Genomic DNA, 21,482 nt, shown 5'->3' with positions numbered 1-21,482 from the left:
ACAAAACAGAAACAAAACTATATTTTAAACGTGGATTTCGGTCTTAGACCCACCAGTAGCTATAGGAGATAGTTATGTTATATCTTGACGATTCCTTATAGGTTTGATGTTAAACAAAATATATGATTGTAAAAAAATATATATGATATGATCAAGCAAGGCAAAAAGCAACGTCATGTCATTTCATTTCAGTTATTATATAAAAACCGACCTAAGAACATACTGACGTACGTTTAAAAACCTGCAAAAAATGGCAAGTTCTTGACGACCTCACAAGGTAGTTCCTAAGAACTCACAACTAATTTGCTACAAAGTTTATTAACCTTTCAGGGATAATGCACTAAAATTAAGTGTGCTGCATACATTTTTTTTACTCTAACACGTAAGAACTGCATATTTCTTAAAATGAAATGGATATCAGTTAAAATTACTTGACAAACTCAAGTTAACGGCACGACTGGGCAATAAGAATAATATTTAAGTTTAAAAATATTTTAAAACTACAAAATTTATACTGAAACTACTTTTTATCAGAGTGTTTTTAAACAAAGATATAGTCAGAAGATAAAGCCAGAAATAATGCAACATTAAATTGATAACATATTTTATTAAATAAATAAACCACTGATCTTTATAAACACTTATAAATTTTATCTTTACATCACTATTCAAAAATATTTACAAAATAAGTACTTGCGCATATTAGCTACAACGCTACATACTTTTAAAATTAAAAACTAAATTTTAAAATAACAAAAACGATAAAAATGCCAATATATTTTACAGAAAATAGGGACAAGTCCTTTTGGCATAATGTTACAATTAAAATCATTAAAAATAGTTTTAATTACGTTAAGCAATGTTTAATCAAGGGGATTGCCGCCATTGTCACTAATTACAGAATCAACATCGCTGTGTGTATTTGAAATAGAAGAAAATTGTTCTGTTTCCCGCCAATAATGTGCATTGCTTACTGACAACATTTTGAATGAATCTGACATCCAAGGATTAGTATTTTTTGACGCTTCCTTCAAGCGTTCAGAAGTCTCCCTCTCGATGCGTTCCAAACGATCCAAAGCTTTTGATGGATCCACACTTTGAGGTCGCTCATTAAAATTTATATCGATTTCAATTCTGTGAAAATATTGTCGTTCTTTTAACCGTAACATCTGTTGGTTTTATGTACCTACAGATTAAAAATTTTGTACAGATGTCAAGTAAATATTGAAATAAGAACTTTGTCGTAAAATTAAAATTTTATTATTCATTAAAACAATGAAATATTGGATTACATCTACGATAATCTGCATTTTATATCATTCAATTTACTTAATTAATTTGTACTTTTATTACACTTTAAATTCACTGACATAATAATTACGTTAAAAATAGTAAAATAAAAATCTACACAAACCAACTACTCTAAAATATTAAAAAAAATGGTAATTCTTACTTAATAACGATACCATTAAACTAAAGCCATATACTTTTAAAAAAGTTTTTTTACAACATTACATAACAACGATTGACATTTCTAACAACAATACACTATTCAATGATATAATTAAACATTTGTACAACACCAACTTTATCGACATTTAACAACAATAGTATTACATATTTTTACTCATTAAAATTCATTTGTATTTCTTATGATTGTAAAGGTTACGTGCACAAACTTTCTATTCAAACAATCGGAGAAATCAACATGAGTCCTACCCGGTTTCTTCTGTAAACTTGAGCCACGCTTGTTGGCACGGCGCACGAGGTATTTCTGCGGCAACAAAACGACATGCGTCCTCCATAGTTCGTTCAACTGTTTCTATTTGTTTTTCTGTAATTAAACAAGTAATTATTTAAAAAAAAAACCTGTTCCACTGACTTATCCTGATGGCCAACCAAAATCTTACTAATATTATAAATACGAATGTTTAGATGGATGGATGAATATGTTTGTTTGAAGGTATCTCCGGAACGGGTCAGCGGATCTTGATGAAATTTGGCACAGATGTAGAACATAGTCTGAAAGAACATATAGGCTACGCATTATGTTTTGTTTTTAATTCCGCAAGGACGGAGTCACGGGTTACAGCTAGTTTGATATAAATCAAGTATCCATTTAATTAATTTCAATTAATTGCAGTAAACCAACAAGCATCTCGATTCAAAACTTGAATCTGAATTCATTTATAGATTTTCAATTTTTAAAGTAGGTTTCGAATCCAATACCGGTGCTTAGGAAAATAATGTTAAAATGAAACATGTGAGAGTTGTTTAATTCACGTTCATACGCGAAAAAAAATATGCAATCATCATTACATTCCTTCATCGGACGTAAATTTTGCAATGAAACTAAACTTAAAACTTAAAAAAAAAACATATTCTATAAACCCTACGCATAGACAGCAATAAACCATATTATAAAAGATATGTAAATATATTGAAAAAAATTGAACCTCACGTAGGTCGAGATCTATTGTAGAACGTTTAAATCTAATCTAATGTTCGTATATAAATATTTACCCGATTCCTCTTGTATGGAATGTGCCGGTCTGCGCAAGGCATGTGCTAAATTACCACAAACAGCGCTTTTCGAAGTCAATTTACTACCGCTACTCCGCCATTCAGCATCTAAGTAACAAAAAGAATCTTTTAATTAATGTAGTAACTATTTAAATGAAGAAAAAAACTGAGCTACATCATCGCAATACCATAGCTGGATTTAAAACTTTTAACTTTGTTTTTAGTCTCTATTAGAATAAGATAAAAGTAATTCAAAATTTATTATGCGAAGAAATTCGCGAAGATACTTTCGAACCCCCTTAAAAAGGCCTCGTAAGAGATCCACTTTTTTCGTGAAATGAGTCGCTTTGGCAAGATCCTTACGCATTTGTCTATATTTCTTCTACAAAATTATTAATCTGAGCGAGGACTATACCCATCAACGTGTTCATTATCTGTAACCGTGTCGGCGCGTCTATGGTCGGGCGGTCAACAGCGGTGCGCGGTCTTCGAGGCAACTCTATTCTCTCTGGTCGACAACCTGCACTCTCCGTAGTCGCTGGACGTCTTCTTTGTATACAAGATCGTGGATACTCGCCAAAAAATATGGAAATACATTCTTCTTCAGATTTCTATAAACATTAAAAAACCAAAATATGGTAAGTACCAAAGACATTATAATTTTTACTTTTACATCGGCTGTAAGTCGAATATTTTGGTATCAGCCTAAATCTAAAACGATATTCGATATTCCACACCGGCTGCATTAGGAACAAAATAAATTTCGTCTTATCTATGCATACAGATGATCCCGACTAAAATAAAACCAGCCAGCCTGCCTCCTGTTCAAACATTGTCGAGAATAGTATTCAAGAATTTGTAAAGATTATAGAATAGACGAAAAACAGATTCACGTGTTGTTTTTAGATCTACTGATGCATCTATTTCCATCAAGTAAACTTTCCGTTCGATTTTGCAGGAACATAAAAAAAATATTTTTAATAGAATTTATACAATTTATTCTTCTAGTCATATTATGTTTTTACCTGATTTCTTTGTGACTGTGACGATGGTCCAGCGATTGCAAAGTCTGTCTCAGCTTCCTTTTGTTCTTCAGAATTTTCTCGATCGCTTTCCGAATCGGACGAGTCATCCAAATGTTCCACATAGTCTTCGTCTATAATAAATATTATTTAATAATATGAATTTGCATAATCACGTTATTCTACATTTTTTTATATCATAAGGTGGGAAACGAGCGAGCGACTTCCTTAAATCGCTGAAATAGCGAAGTGATCGTTGCCCATAGACATACGCCATTGCATATGCGTTGCCTACCTTTAATCGACGGAAGAGAGGATGCACAGAAAGAAAACATTTTCCCTTTCTATGCATCCTCTCATCCGGAAAGTCCACTTCCACTTCCCCTTCTTTCCTTATAAGAAAAAGGGTGGGAAGGGAAAGAGGACTAAATTAGGCCTCCGGGACGCACAAAACGCTACATATCAAATCATATGAAGATATTGCTGATACAACACGGTAGAGTCTTATCAAGAAACTTTGTCGATATTGTACGTACTGTTAACATCCGTATGCAAAGGCTGGTCATCTAAAGAGGTGAGCATTGATAGCGTTGACGCTATTGTCGATCGATAGTCAGTCGATTGTGAAAACGGTGTTCCGTTCAAAAATAAACGACGCAATGAACTGCATACACCCAACGTCCATACACGACTCGCCACCGTTATTGGATTACTTGAAAAAAATAATAAATAACTAAATAAAAAATATATATTAATTAGTAATCAACGAATGGTACTCGTAATATGCGTGCGTATCTCTTTCGGGATGAAATTGAGGTTATGATATCACAAATGTCACAATAGGGGAAGCCCATGTTGCAATGTAACTTTTTTACAAAGTCTGGTAACCTAGCTGCACGCAGAAATAAAATAAGCTATGCGAGTGTACTTAGACAGATTGAGCGTATGAAGTTTCTGCAGCACTGCCAGTGGATGAAGATCACGTATGCGGTTCCCCGCCGCGTGCAATTCCCGCAGCTGACCAATGCCCCACACGCCGTCCAGTGACGTTAGGCCGCAGCGATTCACACTTAGTATCTGTTGAGGAGGAAATAAAGTAAGCATTTCACATAAGAAGTAAACAAGGAAAAATCCTTGACGATCCTCCATATTGGTATCCAAATCTCCAACTATCAGCTTCGCATGGATTATACCCAATATATTCTTTTCCCTACTTACTTTTTGATACTAAACTGAAATAATAAAATAAATAAATTTAGTTTATTCATTTTACCTTTAAATGGTTTAATCCAATTCCAAGTTCTCGTAATGATAAAATTGCGCTTCCATCTAAAGTGAGAGAGCGCAGCCGCGGCACGAGCACGTGCAGCCTCCGCAGTCCTACACGCTCCGCCACCACACAAAGTTTCGCTTCGCGGATCCTCAAAACTTCTTCATCAGTCGTTACACCACTACACTCTTTCTATAAAAGTAGCAATACAAAACAATAAATACACGAGAAATCATACAAAATACATAATAATCCATACAAATGAAAGAATGTTAAAGAAACGATGTGCCAAAATCCAAAATGTTACGTACGAATGTAAATGCGTCTTTGCTTATTATTGTATATGAAATTCTTTGTACGAAATGTAAACAAGTTACTTGCCAATAGTTCAATCAGCGTTAGTTCCCTGGGTATGACGATGCGTCTGTAGCCAGGTAACCTACGTTCTAGTTCGTCTTGTCCTGGGGGTTGTGCCGGCTCTGGAGGTGGCATTGCTAAAGCCCTGTTTATATTCAAAGACACAACATTAAAAGAAGTTCTTCTTACGATAATCATACCCTATACCAAAACGTTAAATTAAATACTCTTTTGCACCCTACAAATCCGGGTTTGTAGTAATCGTACGTGATCAATCGGATCAAAATTAGTTTAGATTTTGATACTTTTCTGTATCTTTTTAGATTATTATTGCTTGTAAAAAGGGTCCTTACAAAAACATAATTGTACCTGAACAGGGGTGTAGCGCGAACGTTCGGTGGTTCTGGGGAACTGGCACTTGATATCTCTGAAGGCGAGGGAGAGGCGATAATACTCGGAGTCCGAGGAGCTGAACCAAGTTCCAGACATGGCGCTTCCCGTTCTGGCATTTCTTAAAAGTAACTAAAACGTAAATATGATTTTGATTTCTGTGTTATTTACCTTTTCAATAGACGATACCAAAGTAGAAAATTCATTCTCATACACATTCGGCTGCAGTATGGTTTTGTTTTAGCTGCCATGGTTTGTTTCTTAACATTACATTTTCTATTAATGTTTACCTTATATTTTAGTTGTTGAAGAACTCATATATATGCAAATCGATGTTAAAACATATTCTTGTTTCTCTGAAATAGAACAAAATCTCATCAAATTCCTCAAATCGTGTTCATATTAAATCGCAGTATTGTTTAAATTTTTCATTGTATAACTGTAAAAAAATAGACCTAGATGGATGATACACAATGGTATTAATGTAAGAGAAATGTATTGTATTATTTATTTTAAAAGTCAGATTATTAAATGAAACAAATCTGTTGCTACAGGCAACGTCTTTAATTTATTATTTTCCAAAGCAGAAGTGCAATGTTTATCAAAGTTTTGCTATTTTTATTTCAGATCTACTGAAGAATAACTTTTCTAGTCAACTGCAAAATTATTACACCTCAAGAAAAAAACCAAATGAACGTGTTAAAAATTCTGTTTTATTTTAATTTGAATTATTCGTGCAGTCACTTAGTATATATCCTAAAGTCTTTGTGCCTTTGTCTTGTAAAAATTACAAACTGTCACTTTGACAACTTAAAGTTATAAAAATTTCGCGCCAAAACATCAAATAAATACCTTCCTTTCACAATCATCCAACAAATTTTCAATTCATAGGTGTACTATTTGACGTGTTTTGTTACGTATTGTTACAAAAAAAGTAGTACTGACAATCTGAAACAGCATTATATTTAGCAATAATGGAATCTAATGGAATAGATTTAAACCATGACGAATACCAATATCTTAAACTTGTGAAAGAAATTATAGATAAAGGTTAGGAGTTTCTCATTTAACAATTAAATAGAATGCGGCATATATTTAATAAAATACATAATAATAACTTGCAGGCGACAAAAGGATTGATAGAACTTGTGTGGGTACACTGTCAGTATTCGGGGCAATGCAAAGGTATTCTCTAAGAAATAACATATTACCACTATTAACAACTAAAAGAGTGTTTACAAGGGGTGTAATTGAAGAGTTACTGTGGATGATATCTGGTTCAACAGATAGCAAAGTTCTTGCCCAAAAAGGAGTTCACATTTGGGATGCTAATGGCTCCAGAGCATTTCTTGATAATTTAGGTTTCACTGACAGAGAGGAGGGTATGTATTATGTGTTTGAAACTTATTGCTATAAGTTATAAACTATGATGATATAAATATTTTAAATCAAAAAACCAATTACTTAAAAAATACATAATTAATCCATTCAATTTGCATATTATTTTCAGCTAAAAATATTTAAATTTTGTTTTAATTCTCAAGGTGACCTCGGTCCTGTGTATGGTTTCCAATGGAGACACAGTGGGGCCAAATATATTGATGCAAAGACTGATTATACTAACCAGGGGATTGATCAACTCCAAAATGTTATAAACACTATTAAGTAAGTTTTGATAATTGCCAAAATTTATACACAATCCTGTTAATTACTTTGAATTCCAAAATAGAGAAACCATAAAATATTACACTGAAAGTTATTTATTCTTTTAACAATACACCATAAACTTTTTTTTATAAGACATGATTGACATTTAAGTGAAATTTCACTATTAATGAGATTGAATATGCAACTTAAACTTAAAACCATTACACATGCAAATATAGATTATTATTATGTCATTTATATCTTGATTAATATATTTTAATGTTATTTAAAATAACTTGCAGAAATAATCCAGCCGACAGGAGGATGATAATGTGTGCATGGAATCCGTCAGATCTCAGTCAAATGGCTCTACCTCCTTGTCATTGTCTTGTTCAGTTCCATGTGGCTAATGGAAAATTGAATTGCTTAATGTATCAAAGGAGTGCAGATATGGGGCTGGGCGTGCCATTTAACATTGCCAGCTATTCGCTTTTGACACACATGATTGCACATGTCACAGGATTAGAGGTAATTTAGTTTATGTATTACAAGATTCAAACTTTACAACAGCTTACAGTGAGCTATGCATACTTGTCTAAACACTCCCTATTAAGGCACCAAAAAATCATGCATAAAGTTGTTATCATACTTCTCGCAATTACAACACCTAAATATGTGTTTTGTGTGAAATTGGAAACTGCCACAAAATGTGATTATATATGATTATTTTTTCACCAACCCAATCAATGGCTTGACATATAAGAACCTATATACTTTCCAATAATTTACTAAAAACTGAAAAATAGTAAGATTCAAGAGAAGAAAGGAAACAAAAACAAAAGGATAAATCCTTTCGTCCTGTCTGTTCTCGCCTCTGTTATAAATTTCTATTAGTTTAGAAACACTACAGGAAATCCAACAAGGTCTAGATAGAATTAGGCTTTGTTATTTTGTGATGGTATTTTTTAATTTCTAACACTTAAGTTTTTTTCAGGCAGGTGAGTTTGTACACACGACAGGTGATACTCATGTATATTTAAATCATATTGAACCATTACAGAAGCAATTAGAGAGAAAACCAAAACCATTTCCAACACTGGAATTTGCTCGGAAAGTTGAAACAATTGACGATTTCAAATATGAAGACTTTATCATAAAAAATTATAATCCCCATCCTAAAATTGAAATGGAAATGGCTGTATAACAAGCTTAAATAATGTTCATATTTTTTTCTTTACATATTAATATCTAGATTTTAAAAAATAGGTCAAATTATTTTAAGTAGATTTAACATTTTTACAATTGAAACAACAGTTTTTGAGTCATTAATATATATTAACACAAGTATATATCAAAAATTGCCAATGCTATATTAAATTGATAAACTAAATCTACAAATGAAACCCCAAAAATTTACTAAATGGCATTTAAATCTTACTATGAAAAAATAAGTTTTTATATTTACTATAATATTAAAACAGTAACAAATTCACAAGTCTTATTGCCTTATAGATATTAAACATTTCTACTGTATATTACAATAGCATTTTGTACAATGTATTTACTTTATTAGCCCCATTTATTATTAAGACAAAATTAATATTGCTATCAGCATAGTCTATAAAACTATAGCAACCTTATTACAGTATTATATTGAATAATTAAGATGCATTTAGTAACAAGACTGGATTTTAAAATAAGTCATTTTCAATTCATCAACACATTTGGTCATCTTGTGATGGCACCTGGAAATTAAAAAATGTTAAACGGGTTTATTGAAACTTGTAGCCTATTTTGTTGAATTAAATTAAGATAAAACAATAATTAAGTCAAATTTACTAATTCTAAGTTAGCTTTATGAATTGAAATTTCAAACCGAAGATGAATACGGTTAAAAATAAAGGATCATTTTATATTAACTGCATCCAGCAAGGATTTCAATGCCTAAATTTAATAAAATATTGAAGAAACAGCACAAACTACTTCCAATAATTAAAATTATTAAAGACTATAAAGGATTCTTAATTCAACAATTATTAAAATAATACAAACCTGAGACATACCCTCATCCAATCTACTACTAGGTACAGGCAGAGCTGCTAATTGCTCCGCAAGAGCTAAAGTCATTTCAGACTCAACTGTTACCTCTGCCCATAATGTATCTGAAATATAGCAAAGACTTATCCTGGGGCTCATATGTCTTGTCTTGCACAAGGAAAATAAAAATTATTTGTATTGTGAAATCCCAAGACACTTTTTATTGCATTTGATAAATTTAAAAAAAATGTAAAGATTCCAAAAATTTTACTTTGAACATGCTATGCTTTTAAAGATTGTATAATAATATTTAGAAAAAAAAATATACACATTTCAATTATTCATTGAAAGTGCAAATCTTACTAAAATTGTATATGTTTGGATGGATGGATGTTTGTTTGAAGGTATCTCCAGAACAGCTGCATGGATCTCTCTAAAACTTGATATAGACATAGAACATAGCCTGGAAGAACACATAGACTTCTATTTAAGTTTTTTTACTCAGAGCAGATATAGTTGTGGGCAACAGGTAGTAAAAAAAAATTATTATCAAAATGCCATACTGAAACTATGGACTTATTTACAAACAGCCAATTAAAAATGAATGTCAATACTATTTTTTATCACTAAATCAGTAACTATAAGATTTTACCTCCTATTTGGTCACCCTTGTCAGTCACAACATGGAAATAAGTTCTATGTATACCAGGTGTAGTTGGTGCCTGTAACTTCATGGTCACAGTAATAGATTGTCCTGGAGGTAAGGCAGGGAGGTACGTCGGAGTTGCACCAAAATGTTCCCCCCCTGCATGTATCAGTCTACAGCTTCCAGGCCACGCTTCTGCTCCTGTATTAGCAATACTCCAGCTTTGTTCAAAACTGTAATCAGAAACTTTAACATTATCAGCTTATTGTTTTAATGACATCATTAACTGAACCTATAGACGAAAAATGATACTGTTAAATGTCTTTGGTGTAATAACTTTTATAGCTAAATAATACTGTCTTAGACAACATTTATAAAAGTATAAACATAAAATAGGTTTTAATCAAAATAAAATGTTCTACTTCCGAATCTTACCAAGAACCTGGGGTAACTGCAGTTTCAGGATTTTGAGCACTCTTTAATGACATGGATGGAAGTTTTGGAGGCAAACTATAGTCTAAATAACAACATATAGCAGCTTGCAAGTTCCTGAAAAAGATTAAATAATTGAAATAATATAAAATCATACAACATTGAGGTAATATAAAACACTTTAAATTCTTTTTTTACCAGTTACTCATATCCAGAAAGAAACTTGCTGTATTATAATTTAAACTGGGTCCCAACAATCTTTGCATTTGTCCTATCAGTTCTTCCCGGTCAGTTGTATTCATACAACTGAACTGTAATAACAAATTTTGGTCTATCTCCCCAGAAATAGCTGAGCCGTCCACATCCATTATGTTTGATATTATCACAACGCACTTTTGTGCTCCACTACCATTGACATTCCCTTTGTTTACGTACGACAGCTGATGTAGATTTCGTGTTTAAATCTATTTTCTTGGTACGTTGAAATAAAAATTAATGAAAGCTTAAAACCAATTGAATTATATGACACAGAAAAAATATGTAATGCAAGTATGTTGTAAATTTATTGTGAAAAATAATCCGAATGAAAGGGCAATGTAAACTGACACACATGTCATTTACTTACACAAAAATGTAGCCATTTTTAAATGTAAAATAGTACCGCTCCAAGGGCTTTACGCTGTTCTAAAAATAAAAATAGATTTATAGAAGTCTCAGTTGAATGTAAATTTTTTATGTGTAATAAATATTAAATGAGAGTTATTTTACATGATTTAGGAAACATATGATATTTAATGTGGGAGATTTTTTTTCAATTTAGAAATGTTGGCAACATGTACATTTACACAAATCTTGATAATTGAATTGACATCTGTCACTACCATGCCGTGCCTTCGCCAATGTCAATTGTATTGTGAATTTAAAATTGTCACATTATTTTGAACATCGAAATACGAATATATTTTAACATTTTGTGTGGATTTGAATCAGTTTGCATACTTGCAGTGTTTTTTTTTCTTTAGTAATAGATAAGTCCATCGAGATAATGAACAAGATTATTGTTTCAATTGAGTTTATTATTTATTATTTGCAAGACTGCTTTCTAAAGGACAGTGTTTAATTTAAGAAGATGATAAAATATACTTAGACATAATTTATTATTTTACAAATAAATTAATTTATTGACTACAAATGTTTATCTAAGATTATAAACATGTCAAATAAAGATGCAAAAGTGTATGTTTGCACTCAAGCTGGCTGTAAGAACAAATACAATAGACCATACAGATTAGAGCAACACTTGCTAAGTCATTTAAATATTGTAAGTTATATTACTAAGCATTTTTGCCTATTTCAAAACAAACATTTTTAACATTATCATAAATTAAATTATTTTATCATAAGCATGTTACAGAAACCTTTTCCATGCACATGGGAAAATTGTAGTAAGGCTTACTCAAATAAAAGTCATTTAAATCGTCATATCGCCAGTGCCCATGAAAAAGAAAAAAATAATATTATATACAGGTATTTTTCCAAATTCAAAGAAATTTACACCAACAATACTAAAAAATTATCAATTTGTTTTAAGTGTTAAAATTATTTCTTTCTTTACAGATGCCCGGAATGTTTTAAAACATATTCAAATAGACAAAATCTGAAGAAGCATATAAGACAAAAACATGTAGTCAGTCTACCATTTGTTTGTGATCATTGTAAAGCACAGTGTAAAAAGAAACATCAATTAAGTGCTCACATGTATATGCATAATGGAGTTAAAGCGTTCAGGTTTGTTATTATTACTTGATAAATAAACAAAACATGAGACATTAAAGTTATCTTATATTTTATTCATATTTCAGTTGTGAAATTTGCTCAAAAGAATTTATAACTCTGTATGAAAAGAAGAGACATATGAGATGTCACAAGACTTATACCTGTGATGAATGTTCCTCAATATTTAACCAATGGTCCAGGTACCAAAAACACCGAAAATCCGAACACTGTGCCAAAAGTATGTACAATATGCAATATTAACCTTATTTTTATACTGTAATTAAAGTTATTTGCTATGGCATAAATTCTGTTTTTCAGAATACATTTGTGAAGATTGTGGAAGAGCTTATACCCAAAGAATTCACATTATCCAACACTTGAAATCACATTCAAATTCTGAAAACCCAAGAAGAACTTTTTCCTGCCCTTACCCAGACTGCTTCAGGTTATTACAAATTATATTATTTTATTTATGTTTTACTAGTAAGAGAGTAGAGAAGTAAGGTTTTACATTTCTCAGAATGGAGCATGAAGGTTTTCGAACCGTAAAAGCGCGCGAAAGTAATTAAAATTCACTCTCCAATTTTTTTTACTCTATACAAATTTTGTTACTCTTTTCAGGCGCTACTCAAGAAATAGTAATCTTACACAACACATATTAGTAAAACATAAGAAACTCAAACATATTTGCAACATTTGTCAAGCGGATTATAGCAGTCAGGTATTTTTTTTTACTCATATTCAAGCTCATGAATTTAGTTTTTTAACTTTTTTCATTATTGTAATTTATACATATTATTCTAGGCAAAATTAAAAGAGCATTTAAAAATACACGAAAATGGAGTTGTGCCAAGAAGAAAAGTAAAATCATTAGCAAATGGACGTAAACACAGAAAGGATAAGGATACTTTAAAAATGTCGACTGCCCTTAAACTTGCTGGATTAACTGAAGCGGATATTGAAAAATGTAAACTATTGAACAATACAAAATATGAATAATTTATTCGAAAGATACATTTGATAATTAAACAATATTCTTCTTCAATTCAAAAGAATTCTAAAAGCTTCTCTTTTTAATTGGAATCATAAATAAAGAAATAATGTGGATAGAGTAAAGATCTAGTATACTAGTAACACGGAGACATTCTTAGTTTAAGTATAGCCTGACCAGAAAAATAAAATACTTTGGATACTCTAAGCCAATCAACAAAGCCATAATTTTTTTTATTTTCCCAAACCTCGCAATGTATTTTATTTATATAAGACTACTCGCTTTTTGTGTTTCAGCTTAATCTTAATTAACATATTTAATAGGTTGTTAAATACACTTTGTAAAATCAATGAGAATTGTAATATAAGAACAACATATTTCAATTTCGCCTTTTACGAACTATATTTACAAAGTATCATTCTGAACGCAGCATAATACTTTAAACAATAGCAACACAACACAAGCAGGATTAACGCAAAATGTCAATGTCATGCAGACCGATGTCAGGTGTTGATTCGGTTCAAATTGAAATCTCGTTATTCCACGCACGCAAGGATTTTTCTTATAAGAAATACATAGTACCTACTGTATTTCTTATTAAGACGTACTGATATTTTTTATACAATACAAGAATATATATTTTTTAACTTGTAACAGATACCATCGTCTCTGTAATTCCTAGTCATTTATAAAATAACAGACGTGAAATATAACTAATTAAAGTGTAAATATCAATACATAATGGACTTCACTTTAAATATTTTCACCCTGAATTGCTGGTAAATATTAATCTTTCCTTTCAATCATTGCTAAATTCCATCAAAGACTGTATGTTTTTAATATTTCAGGGGAATACCAGCTGTATCGAAAAATCGCAAAGAAAGAATCGAAGCGATTGCAAAATATCTTATGCATAGTTCACATAACATTGTGTGCCTTCAAGAGATTTGGAGTGAAAAAGACTATTTGTTCTTAAAAGACAGCCTTAAGGAAGTTCTTCCTTACTCTCATTACTTTTATAGGTAAATATACAATAATGTTGTATAAGAGATAAAGGCTAAAGTTTAATTTATATACTATCCTTTCTATAGCATTATGCTATTCTAGCCAGGCATAGTATTAAGAAATTTTATATATTCACAGCTTGCATGAAATTTATTCAAGCTTTTTATACTAATTTCTTTTACAATAAATATCCAGCATGTTTTGTAAATAACAAATTACACATGTTTCAGTGGAGTTCTGGGATCGGGGTTATGTGTATTTTCTAAATGGCTGATTCAGGATGTGTTTTTCCATCAGTGGCCTCTAAATGGCTATATCCATAAGATACATCATGGTGATTGGTTTGGAGGGAAGGGAGTGGGCTTATGTAGAATTAGATGTGAAGACAAACTCATAAATGTATATTGCACACATGTAAGTCATTTTACAATATTGTAGTAAAGTTTTAGTATATCGCTAGGCTTGAGATTGTTGGTTCAATTTATATTTGAAATAATTTCAATACTTATTTTTGGGCAACTTTTAACCCAGTCTTTTATCTTAAACTTTGATGAAAATATGTTGTGGATAAATAACCTATCCTTAAAAGTATAAATTATAATACATTTATCTACCTCATACTATATACTTTTTTCTGCAAATTCTTTTTTCAGTATGTCAAAAGAAGGCATATGTTGCCTGCATCTTTTTAACATAATGCAAATGTGTATGATCAGTGGTTGCTATTTATTTTTGCTGCTGGCTCTTTTTCCAATCCATTATTTTTTTTTCATCTTTACAGCTTCACGCAGAATACCATGAAGATGACATGTACCTAGCACACAGGGTGCTACAAGCATACTTCACTGCGGAGTTTGTTAACCTCACCACATCTCCTGCTGATGTGTCCATACTCGCTGGAGATTTGAACACAGCTCCTGGTGATTTGTCTTTCAGGTACCACTTATATTTTAACCCATCTGATGATAAGAGTTATGAGATATAATTATGTGATACCTTATTTTGTAATATGTAATGATAACTCTTTACATTACATGATTAATTTTGAAAATATTTGTGACTGTAGGAATGAATCAATTGCTATTGGAACAAAATAATTACTTAATTAACATTTTACTTTATCTATCATTACTCGAACTTTAACCTTTAACAATTTTTGGTACTCAGTTTGTGATCAATGTTATCATTATATCATACAATTGATAAAACACTCAAAGTGTTTCTATGTAATATTATAAGAAAAATCATATTTTGTGGATGTGATGTGAGCAAATACATGCCAATGAGGAAAAATATTACCGCGGGTACCTATTACTATTATTCTAAATTACTATTACTTATTCCTGTTGTTGCTTTACACAAAAATGTTAATCTAACAATTTTTTTTTTCTAGATTAATAACTCAACTGCCAGCATTATTGGATCCTTATGTCATGAAGTGTGAAGGCAATGACCCAGCCATTGCTAAAGCATCCGGCACTTGTGATAATATTAACAATAGTTATTCAGATGCTAAGATGACTAAAACAGCACCAGAAGGAAAAAGAATTGATCATATACTGTTCAAACTCAATAATTCTTGGGAGGTAATTTTAACTTAGTAATTTGTTGCCTTTAAATTGTTATTGTTAATTTCCATGTATTAAATTCCTGTTCAAAAAGAATTTCACTAATTTTCAAACGGAATGAATTCAAATTTTTGTCCAGGCAGGATAAATGGTTGACATGTAAAAAGTCTTGTCATCTTTTTTTGTTTAGTTTTATCAGAATGAACATTGTTTTAAACATGTTGAAATATTTCAGGCTGATGTTGTGAATTTCGGGAATCCACTTGAAGACAGAGTGCCGGGTGAAGACTTTTCTTATTCCGATCACAATGCTGTTTCATTAGAACTAAGAATAAGAGAGATTAGTGATAAAAAGACCAGTCAAAGACAACAAAGCGCTGAAGATCGGTTTGATAACACAATTGATCAAGCTATAAAAGTATGTCAAGATGCTAAAATAACTATTACAAAATCAAAACGTCTATTTCTAACCTGTGGAGGACTTTTGTTCATGTTCCTATTAGGCACGGTAGGTTTTTGGCCTCATAATATTCTAGCTGATTTCGTTAAAATAGTTATAACAGGTTTTTGTTTCTATTATATAATCATGGGAACAATATGGAACAAAATTGAAATGAACAGTCTTAAAGCGGGTTTGAGTGCTTTAGAGAATTTTAATAGAACTAGAAATGAATTGAAATATTTGGATTAATTTTTTTAGTTAAAAGTTTATAATTATTTAGCTTTTCGATTTTCCATAATGCAAATCACGTATTTTGTACAAATCTTTAGCCAAAGCTATTACATAATGTTGTATATATACATAATCTTATATGCTTAATCGTAATTAAGATATAAAATAGAATATATTAGAATAATATTAACAAATATCTATTTAGAAAATGCTAAGCTTTACATTTATAAATATTTAATATTATGCCATAATCAAGTTACCTCAGACAGACATTATAAATGCTAGATAAGCAATTTTTACAATACTTCATTAAAAAAAAGATCTCAAAAAAGATTATTTTACACTTGGTATTAAACATAATTTCTTAGAACAAATAATATAAATAGAATCAATCTATACTACATTACATATGTGAAGTGTACAAGTATTTTACTTTGCTTTGTATGATTTTACATAGCGCTTTGTCCATCATCAGTAGCTAATCTATTTAATTCGTGTTTGCGATGAGTCCGGCGCGTACTATTAAACAGTAAACATATCATATCCAAGTACATAAAAATAGTATTTATAAGCTAGTGCATTAAATTTATCTAGCATACTAATAGTTTAAATTTTGAATTTTTTATAGTACAATAATCCATATGCTCAGTATTATTAAGGATTAAGGTTAATTCTTGAGTAAATAAGTACTTAATTTGATTAAATATTAAGAGCTCTCAATTGCCTATATTTGGGACCATATGATGCATATTTGCTAGATATACACCACAACTTGCAGTATTTATATCAATGTAGGGAACATAACTAAATATTTCCGAAAACACTGTCCTCAATGTAAGCTTAATAATAAATTTTTAAATAAATATATACTCACATTATAACTTTGCTTTTAATATCCTATGTCTAATAAATATATTTAACTAGCTGTCTGTAAACTGTCTGTAGCCTCTTCCAGACTATGTTCTACATCCATGCCAAATTTAATTTGTGATCCATCAAGCCGTTCCGGGGATACTTTCAAACAAATATCTACACATCCAACCATCTAAACATTTGCATTTATAATATTACTAAGATTTCATAAAAAGCTATTGAATGAAAATAAAACGCTGATTAAAAAATTATCATGTATTACTTTAATAATTATAATAACATAAACATATTAGATATCTTTATTTAAATGTTATTTAACAGTAAAGTGCAATATCACAACATAAAATGCATACAAATAAATAATTACATAAGTAAATTTTAGGCAACTAAAAAACATGTATGCAACTTTATTAATATGCAACTATTGTATACATCAATATATAACATATATCACATAAGTAAACAAATTTTTATATGTATTAATATATTTCTTATAAACTATCTAGATCCGATGACTAGCTAATCTATATAGTAAATAATTTCTTGGATTTCATGCAAATACAATTTAAAGTGTCAAAATGAACATATAACTGATGACATTGTATTGTCATTACAAAAAAATAAACAATTATAATTAAATAGGTAAAAAAAAAAACAATTCTTCAAGATCTATCGAAAGAAATATTACATTTCACATTATTATTATAATACTTTGGTTAAGTACAGAATAATAATTACAAATATCCACAGGGAATGCAACAAACAACTTATGCATTACAATTATCACTTTAATATTATGCAGGAAATTTATTATAGTAGCGAAAATATCTCTTTTTATATCATACCTTAGACATTAGACCTTCGGATCTATTCGGTTTGTGTCTTCAGTGATATCAAGCAATGGTTCGGTCTCGGAGTTCAATGAACCTGTCGTTACTGTGTTCTCTATTGAACCGTATGTTGTTGAACGTATATCAACATTTGGTGGCTCCGTGTCCATTGTCAAATTCGGCGCAGAACTAGACGGTACCGGTTCAGTCACTAATCTAGAACTTTCATCATAACCTCTTGCCATATGATACATAGATTTGCCTCGCAGACGCCTACTGAATGTACTTCCTGGAAAAAATATTAGTCATTACAACCTTTGAAAGATCAAGTATATGGGAAAAACCATATGACGTCATACCATCAATGGAGGAAAATGTTTAAATTATCTATTTATACAGTTTAACAACCAGTTATATAAATAATTTAGTACAACTCAACAGGTAGTTATGTAAATCAGATTTCACGAATACTCAGAATTAATTTTTTACCATGAAATAACTCTGCTATACTTGTACGAAAACATTTTATCTTGTTATTAAAAAGAAAATTCGAGGTTTGACAATATGTATTTATACATATTATGAGACTTTTTGAAATAACAGGAATCTATTAAAATATCAAATTATTACAATGCATTTATATACAAATGGTCTAGCAAAGTTTATTTTACTATTTACTAATTCTATATTGATAACACATAATTCATGTAATTTTAGATCTTCTGTACAAATAAATAAAAGTGGAGTATCTTATATCGAAATAAAATTTTCATATTTCAGGCACATAATGTATTTGCGTTACTTATAACAAAAAACAATTAAAAAATAGTTGTCTGTCTACAAGTCCGCTTTTGTTTCATGTCATTTTCCAAAACAGCTGGACTGATTTGGAAGGTTAATATGAATAGAAAACTAGCTCAGGTATACGGAAGGAAGATAGACCTAATTAATTATAGTAATATAATCAAGATTTCAGGAAATAGTGACATGAGGCTGCACGGAAACTGCCCCCCGACGTAGAGCGGGTACGGACGGCCGGCTGACACGGGAACGTCCATGCCGAATGGTGCTAATAATTTTGTTTACTAAAGAAACATTATAAAATTTAATTCAACAATATAGAAGGCCCTGCTTTTCCAAAATAGTTAGGAACTTAATTAAAATGCCTACATTTCTAGTACCTAAATGAAAAGAATTTCACTAAATAAAAATGTTCACTCAGCTTACTTTGCTGAAATCACCACAATATCATCTTAAGTTGTAGCAACTTAAAATAAAAAAAGATTAAATGCATTTATATCAATAAAACAGGTTAAATTATTTACTTACCAACTACACCAAGATGTTCTGTTATATCTCGTTTCACATCGGAAACATCCCACATTGCCAAGAACGACCCTAGACAGGAGCGATCAGGGTCAAATGGAGAAACAAAAGGTTTGTATGAGAAACTATAGTGATGGGCTATGGCTGCCAGGAACATTTCAATGCAAATGAGGAAATCCTATAACAGAGAATTACAATTTAATATTTTTATCATGAGCCATCCAAAGTGAAGAGTTACATCTCTTTATAGATTCAGTATGAGATGTAACTGTTTTCAATAGATGCTTTAACACAAACAATGAAAAGTTCAAAATATACTTGCCTGTAATTTTGAAGATATAACTTTTATCTTATCTTGGTCAGATATATCAAATATTGTTGATATCACTCCACAGAATACCAAAATATTGATGATGACACCTTGGCTATAAAAACAAAGTACAAGAGACACTAGATATTAAACATTCTTTAAATAAGGAAATTGGGAGTTACAAATATTTACCAAACATTTAGAAAATAAAGTTTGGAGTAAACATAGCATTGATATATTTTAGAAAATGGACTATCAACTTAAATACCTTTGTTGAAGATGAAAATCAGACAGCAACAAGTTATAAGTAATAAGCATATTAATAAAACTTACAAGAAAGAGAAGAAAACAACAGCTTTGATACAAAGAAATTTTCCGATCGGCTTCATTGGTTTAAGTTCTTCACGGTTTGCTCTATAGAATAACACCAAACAATACATGGCCACAAACTGTGACAGATTGTTTATGGCTATTATATAAGGGAAGGCTACATTGGAGCTGAAGTCACTCTCTCCATACACACCACATAGTTCACATATCATTGATATTACAGTAGTCAGAGGTCTCACCAATGTATATTGCAAGATTCCATGCTTACAGTTATGCACAAATTCACTGAAAACAAGCAACATTTATAACATTAAAAAGAAAAATATAACAAAAAACTATTTTAAGATTAAAATAATTCAAGAGATACTATTTGCTCTTTTTCTTATTCATTTCAATGTATTAAAAAATTACTTACCTCCCCATTTCCCATGGTGTTAAGCAACATAAGGGAAATATATGATAGACTTGAGGCTTTGTTTCAAGCACTGCTTCCAATTCTTGACCATCATTTAGATAATTTAATAAATATATCATAAAGTTATATATCACATAAGCTTCATAGCACTCTCTTAAGGAGTCCATGTAGATTGATTGCTCAGGAAATTCCAAACCTATCCATGCATTCAATGCATATATTGGAACCATCCATAGTATTCTGTAACATGTACAAAACATATCAATCAAAATAATAAGAAACTGAATTATAAGAGATTTTAGAAGAACTGGAAAAGAATAAGCTACATAATAAGAACTTGTTTTTAATTGAATTACCTGATTATATGCTTTTGTAACGATGGTTTCGTATAATGAACAATATGTTGCGTTATTTGCCATATAGATATTGGTAAAGCCATCAAAACAAATCCACCAGCAACTAAAGAACCTTGGTCAGATTTCGTAAACCCATTGTTTATAGAATGAATTACCAATAACGGTACTAAAATAATAACTAATATGAAATATAACGCAATAAAGAAAGGCCGAATCCATAGCCTCCACTGGCTAAAGAATGATAAGATTGAAGGAGAACACATTTTAGATGTTTAAACAGAAGTTGTAAGTTTTTTAAAAAATGCTTCCGTTTTGTAATGTATCATAACAGATGTAGTAAATTTAAGAAAAAAAATACTACATTCCTAAAACATTTGCTTAATTTTCTTCTGTTTGTATCGCGAAAATGTTCGTTGTTTTTATTCCTATCTTATTTTACCATTAAAATATTACGCTAATGATAATCACAAAAACCAAATCTATATGAATAATCGTCAATATTCCAGTTTCAGTTTTTTTTTATGATATTGAAGTTTGACAGTTTCATAGAGTAAATAAATCAAAGAGTATTTGTAGAGTACTATGTTTGTGACACACAGATAATTTATTCCACCAAAACCAAAATGTAAAGCCAACAGGTTATATTGGTCCAATTCTGACGCAGACTAAAAACATGAAAAGGGGTATATAATTAAAGCTTAAACC

At 30.6% G+C, this 21,482-nt stretch overlaps 6 protein-coding genes across 7 annotated transcripts; 3 read left to right on the top strand and 3 right to left on the bottom strand.

The window, feature by feature from the left end:
* Positions 1–715: 715 nt before the first annotated feature.
* LOC106123340 (uncharacterized) lies at positions 716–6,095 on the bottom strand. Of its 2 annotated transcripts, none has more exons than XM_013319598.1 (11): positions 5,853–6,095; positions 5,542–5,694; positions 5,197–5,317; positions 4,819–5,007; positions 4,474–4,622; positions 4,082–4,257; positions 3,549–3,679; positions 2,939–3,134; positions 2,524–2,631; positions 1,720–1,834; positions 716–1,134 (listed from the first exon to the last, which is right to left on the bottom strand). In XM_013319598.1, exons 2-11 carry the CDS (start codon positions 5,679–5,681, stop codon positions 864–866), a joined length of 1,596 nt encoding a protein of 531 aa, XP_013175052.1. In that variant the 5' UTR covers positions 5,682–5,694; positions 5,853–6,095; the 3' UTR covers positions 716–863. The 2 variants fall into 2 exon arrangements, with proteins under 2 accessions (XP_013175052.1, XP_013175053.1); XM_013319599.1 differs by having other exon boundaries at positions 5,542–5,683.
* A 293-nt stretch (positions 6,096–6,388) lies between these two features.
* Tyms (thymidylate synthase) lies at positions 6,389–8,489 on the top strand. Its single transcript, XM_013319560.1, has 5 exons — positions 6,389–6,612; positions 6,687–6,944; positions 7,107–7,227; positions 7,512–7,737; positions 8,204–8,489. Exons 1-5 carry the CDS (start codon positions 6,537–6,539, stop codon positions 8,411–8,413), a joined length of 891 nt encoding a protein of 296 aa, XP_013175014.1. The 5' UTR covers positions 6,389–6,536; the 3' UTR covers positions 8,414–8,489.
* Positions 8,490–8,794: 305 nt separating this feature from the next.
* Positions 8,795–10,938, bottom strand: LOC106123284 (uncharacterized protein C6orf106 homolog). The gene is made up of 5 exons (XM_013319524.1): positions 10,523–10,938; positions 10,328–10,441; positions 9,899–10,125; positions 9,262–9,371; positions 8,795–8,954 (listed from the first exon to the last, which is right to left on the bottom strand). Exons 1-5 carry the CDS (start codon positions 10,690–10,692, stop codon positions 8,925–8,927), a joined length of 651 nt encoding a protein of 216 aa, XP_013174978.1. The 5' UTR covers positions 10,693–10,938; the 3' UTR covers positions 8,795–8,924.
* A 267-nt stretch (positions 10,939–11,205) lies between these two features.
* LOC106123328 (oocyte zinc finger protein XlCOF19) lies at positions 11,206–13,312 on the top strand. The gene is made up of 7 exons (XM_013319580.1): positions 11,206–11,645; positions 11,739–11,851; positions 11,942–12,112; positions 12,187–12,338; positions 12,419–12,545; positions 12,722–12,821; positions 12,905–13,312. The coding sequence occupies exons 1-7, from the start codon at positions 11,538–11,540 to the stop codon at positions 13,097–13,099; spliced, it is 966 nt and encodes a 321-aa protein (XP_013175034.1). The 5' UTR covers positions 11,206–11,537; the 3' UTR covers positions 13,100–13,312.
* Positions 13,313–13,580: 268 nt separating this feature from the next.
* Positions 13,581–16,644, top strand: nSMase (neutral sphingomyelinase). The gene is made up of 6 exons (XM_013319526.1): positions 13,581–13,870; positions 13,940–14,113; positions 14,327–14,510; positions 14,878–15,032; positions 15,490–15,682; positions 15,900–16,644. Exons 1-6 carry the CDS (start codon positions 13,833–13,835, stop codon positions 16,353–16,355), a joined length of 1,200 nt encoding a protein of 399 aa, XP_013174980.1. The 5' UTR covers positions 13,581–13,832; the 3' UTR covers positions 16,356–16,644.
* Positions 16,645–17,878: 1,234 nt separating this feature from the next.
* On the bottom strand, positions 17,879–21,308 carry LOC106123590 (transmembrane protein 184C). The gene is made up of 6 exons (XM_013319998.1): positions 20,778–21,308; positions 20,422–20,661; positions 20,010–20,291; positions 19,689–19,791; positions 19,370–19,544; positions 17,879–18,329 (listed from the first exon to the last, which is right to left on the bottom strand). Exons 1-6 carry the CDS (start codon positions 21,038–21,040, stop codon positions 18,064–18,066), a joined length of 1,329 nt encoding a protein of 442 aa, XP_013175452.1. The 5' UTR covers positions 21,041–21,308; the 3' UTR covers positions 17,879–18,063.
* Positions 21,309–21,482: the final 174 nt, after the last annotated feature.

This window comes from Papilio xuthus, unplaced genomic scaffold (assembly GCF_000836235.2).
Source record: "Papilio xuthus unplaced genomic scaffold, Pxut_1.1 DF826115.1, whole genome shotgun sequence".
NCBI lineage: Eukaryota > Metazoa > Arthropoda > Insecta > Lepidoptera > Papilionidae > Papilio > Papilio xuthus.
The sequence above is the reverse complement of the archived record's forward strand: the minus strand, read 5'-3'. Positions and strand labels throughout refer to the sequence as shown.

Bases quoted from the DNA above. Each gene is read 5' to 3' on its own strand.
- Tyms (XM_013319560.1), top strand. From the start codon at position 6,537: ATGGAATCTAATGGAATAGATTTAAACCATGACGAATACCAATATCTT. The intron at 6,945-7,106 runs GTATGTATTATG...TTAATTCTCAAG, and splicing joins TTTCACTGACAGAGAGGAGG to GTGACCTCGGTCCTGTGTAT. The intron at 7,738-8,203 runs GTAATTTAGTTT...AGTTTTTTTCAG, and splicing joins CACATGTCACAGGATTAGAG to GCAGGTGAGTTTGTACACAC.
- nSMase (XM_013319526.1), top strand. From the start codon at position 13,833: ATGGACTTCACTTTAAATATTTTCACCCTGAATTGCTG. The intron at 14,511-14,877 runs GTAAGTCATTTT...TCATCTTTACAG, and splicing joins TAAATGTATATTGCACACAT to CTTCACGCAGAATACCATGA. The intron at 15,033-15,489 runs GTACCACTTATA...TTTTTTTTCTAG, and splicing joins CCTGGTGATTTGTCTTTCAG to ATTAATAACTCAACTGCCAG.
- LOC106123328 (XM_013319580.1), top strand. From the start codon at position 11,538: ATGTCAAATAAAGATGCAAAAGTGTATGTTTGCACTCAAGCTGGCTGT. The intron at 11,852-11,941 runs GTATTTTTCCAA...CTTTCTTTACAG, and splicing joins AAAAATAATATTATATACAG to ATGCCCGGAATGTTTTAAAA. The intron at 12,546-12,721 runs GTTATTACAAAT...TACTCTTTTCAG, and splicing joins CCTTACCCAGACTGCTTCAG to GCGCTACTCAAGAAATAGTA.
- LOC106123340 (XM_013319598.1), bottom strand. From the start codon at position 5,681: ATGCCAGAACGGGAAGCGCCATGTCTGGAACTTGGTTCAGCTCCTCGG. The intron at 5,008-5,196 runs GCAAGTAACTTG...CTACTTTTATAG, and splicing joins TAACGCTGATTGAACTATTG to AAAGAGTGTAGTGGTGTAAC. The intron at 2,632-2,938 runs GTATAGTCCTCG...TTTGTTACTTAG, and splicing joins GATAATGAACACGTTGATGG to ATGCTGAATGGCGGAGTAGC.
- LOC106123590 (XM_013319998.1), bottom strand. From the start codon at position 21,040: ATGTGTTCTCCTTCAATCTTATCATTCTTTAGCCAGTGGAGGCTATGG. The intron at 20,292-20,421 runs GTAAGTAATTTT...GCTTGTTTTCAG, and splicing joins ACACCATGGGAAATGGGGAG to TGAATTTGTGCATAACTGTA. The intron at 19,545-19,688 runs GCAAGTATATTT...TCTCTGTTATAG, and splicing joins TTATATCTTCAAAATTACAG to GATTTCCTCATTTGCATTGA.
- LOC106123284 (XM_013319524.1), bottom strand. From the start codon at position 10,692: ATGGATGTGGACGGCTCAGCTATTTCTGGGGAGATAGACCAAAATTTG. The intron at 10,442-10,522 runs GTAAAAAAAGAA...AATCTTTTTCAG, and splicing joins TTTCTGGATATGAGTAACTG to GAACTTGCAAGCTGCTATAT. The intron at 10,126-10,327 runs GTAAGATTCGGA...TTCTGATTACAG, and splicing joins GCAGTTACCCCAGGTTCTTG to TTTTGAACAAAGCTGGAGTA.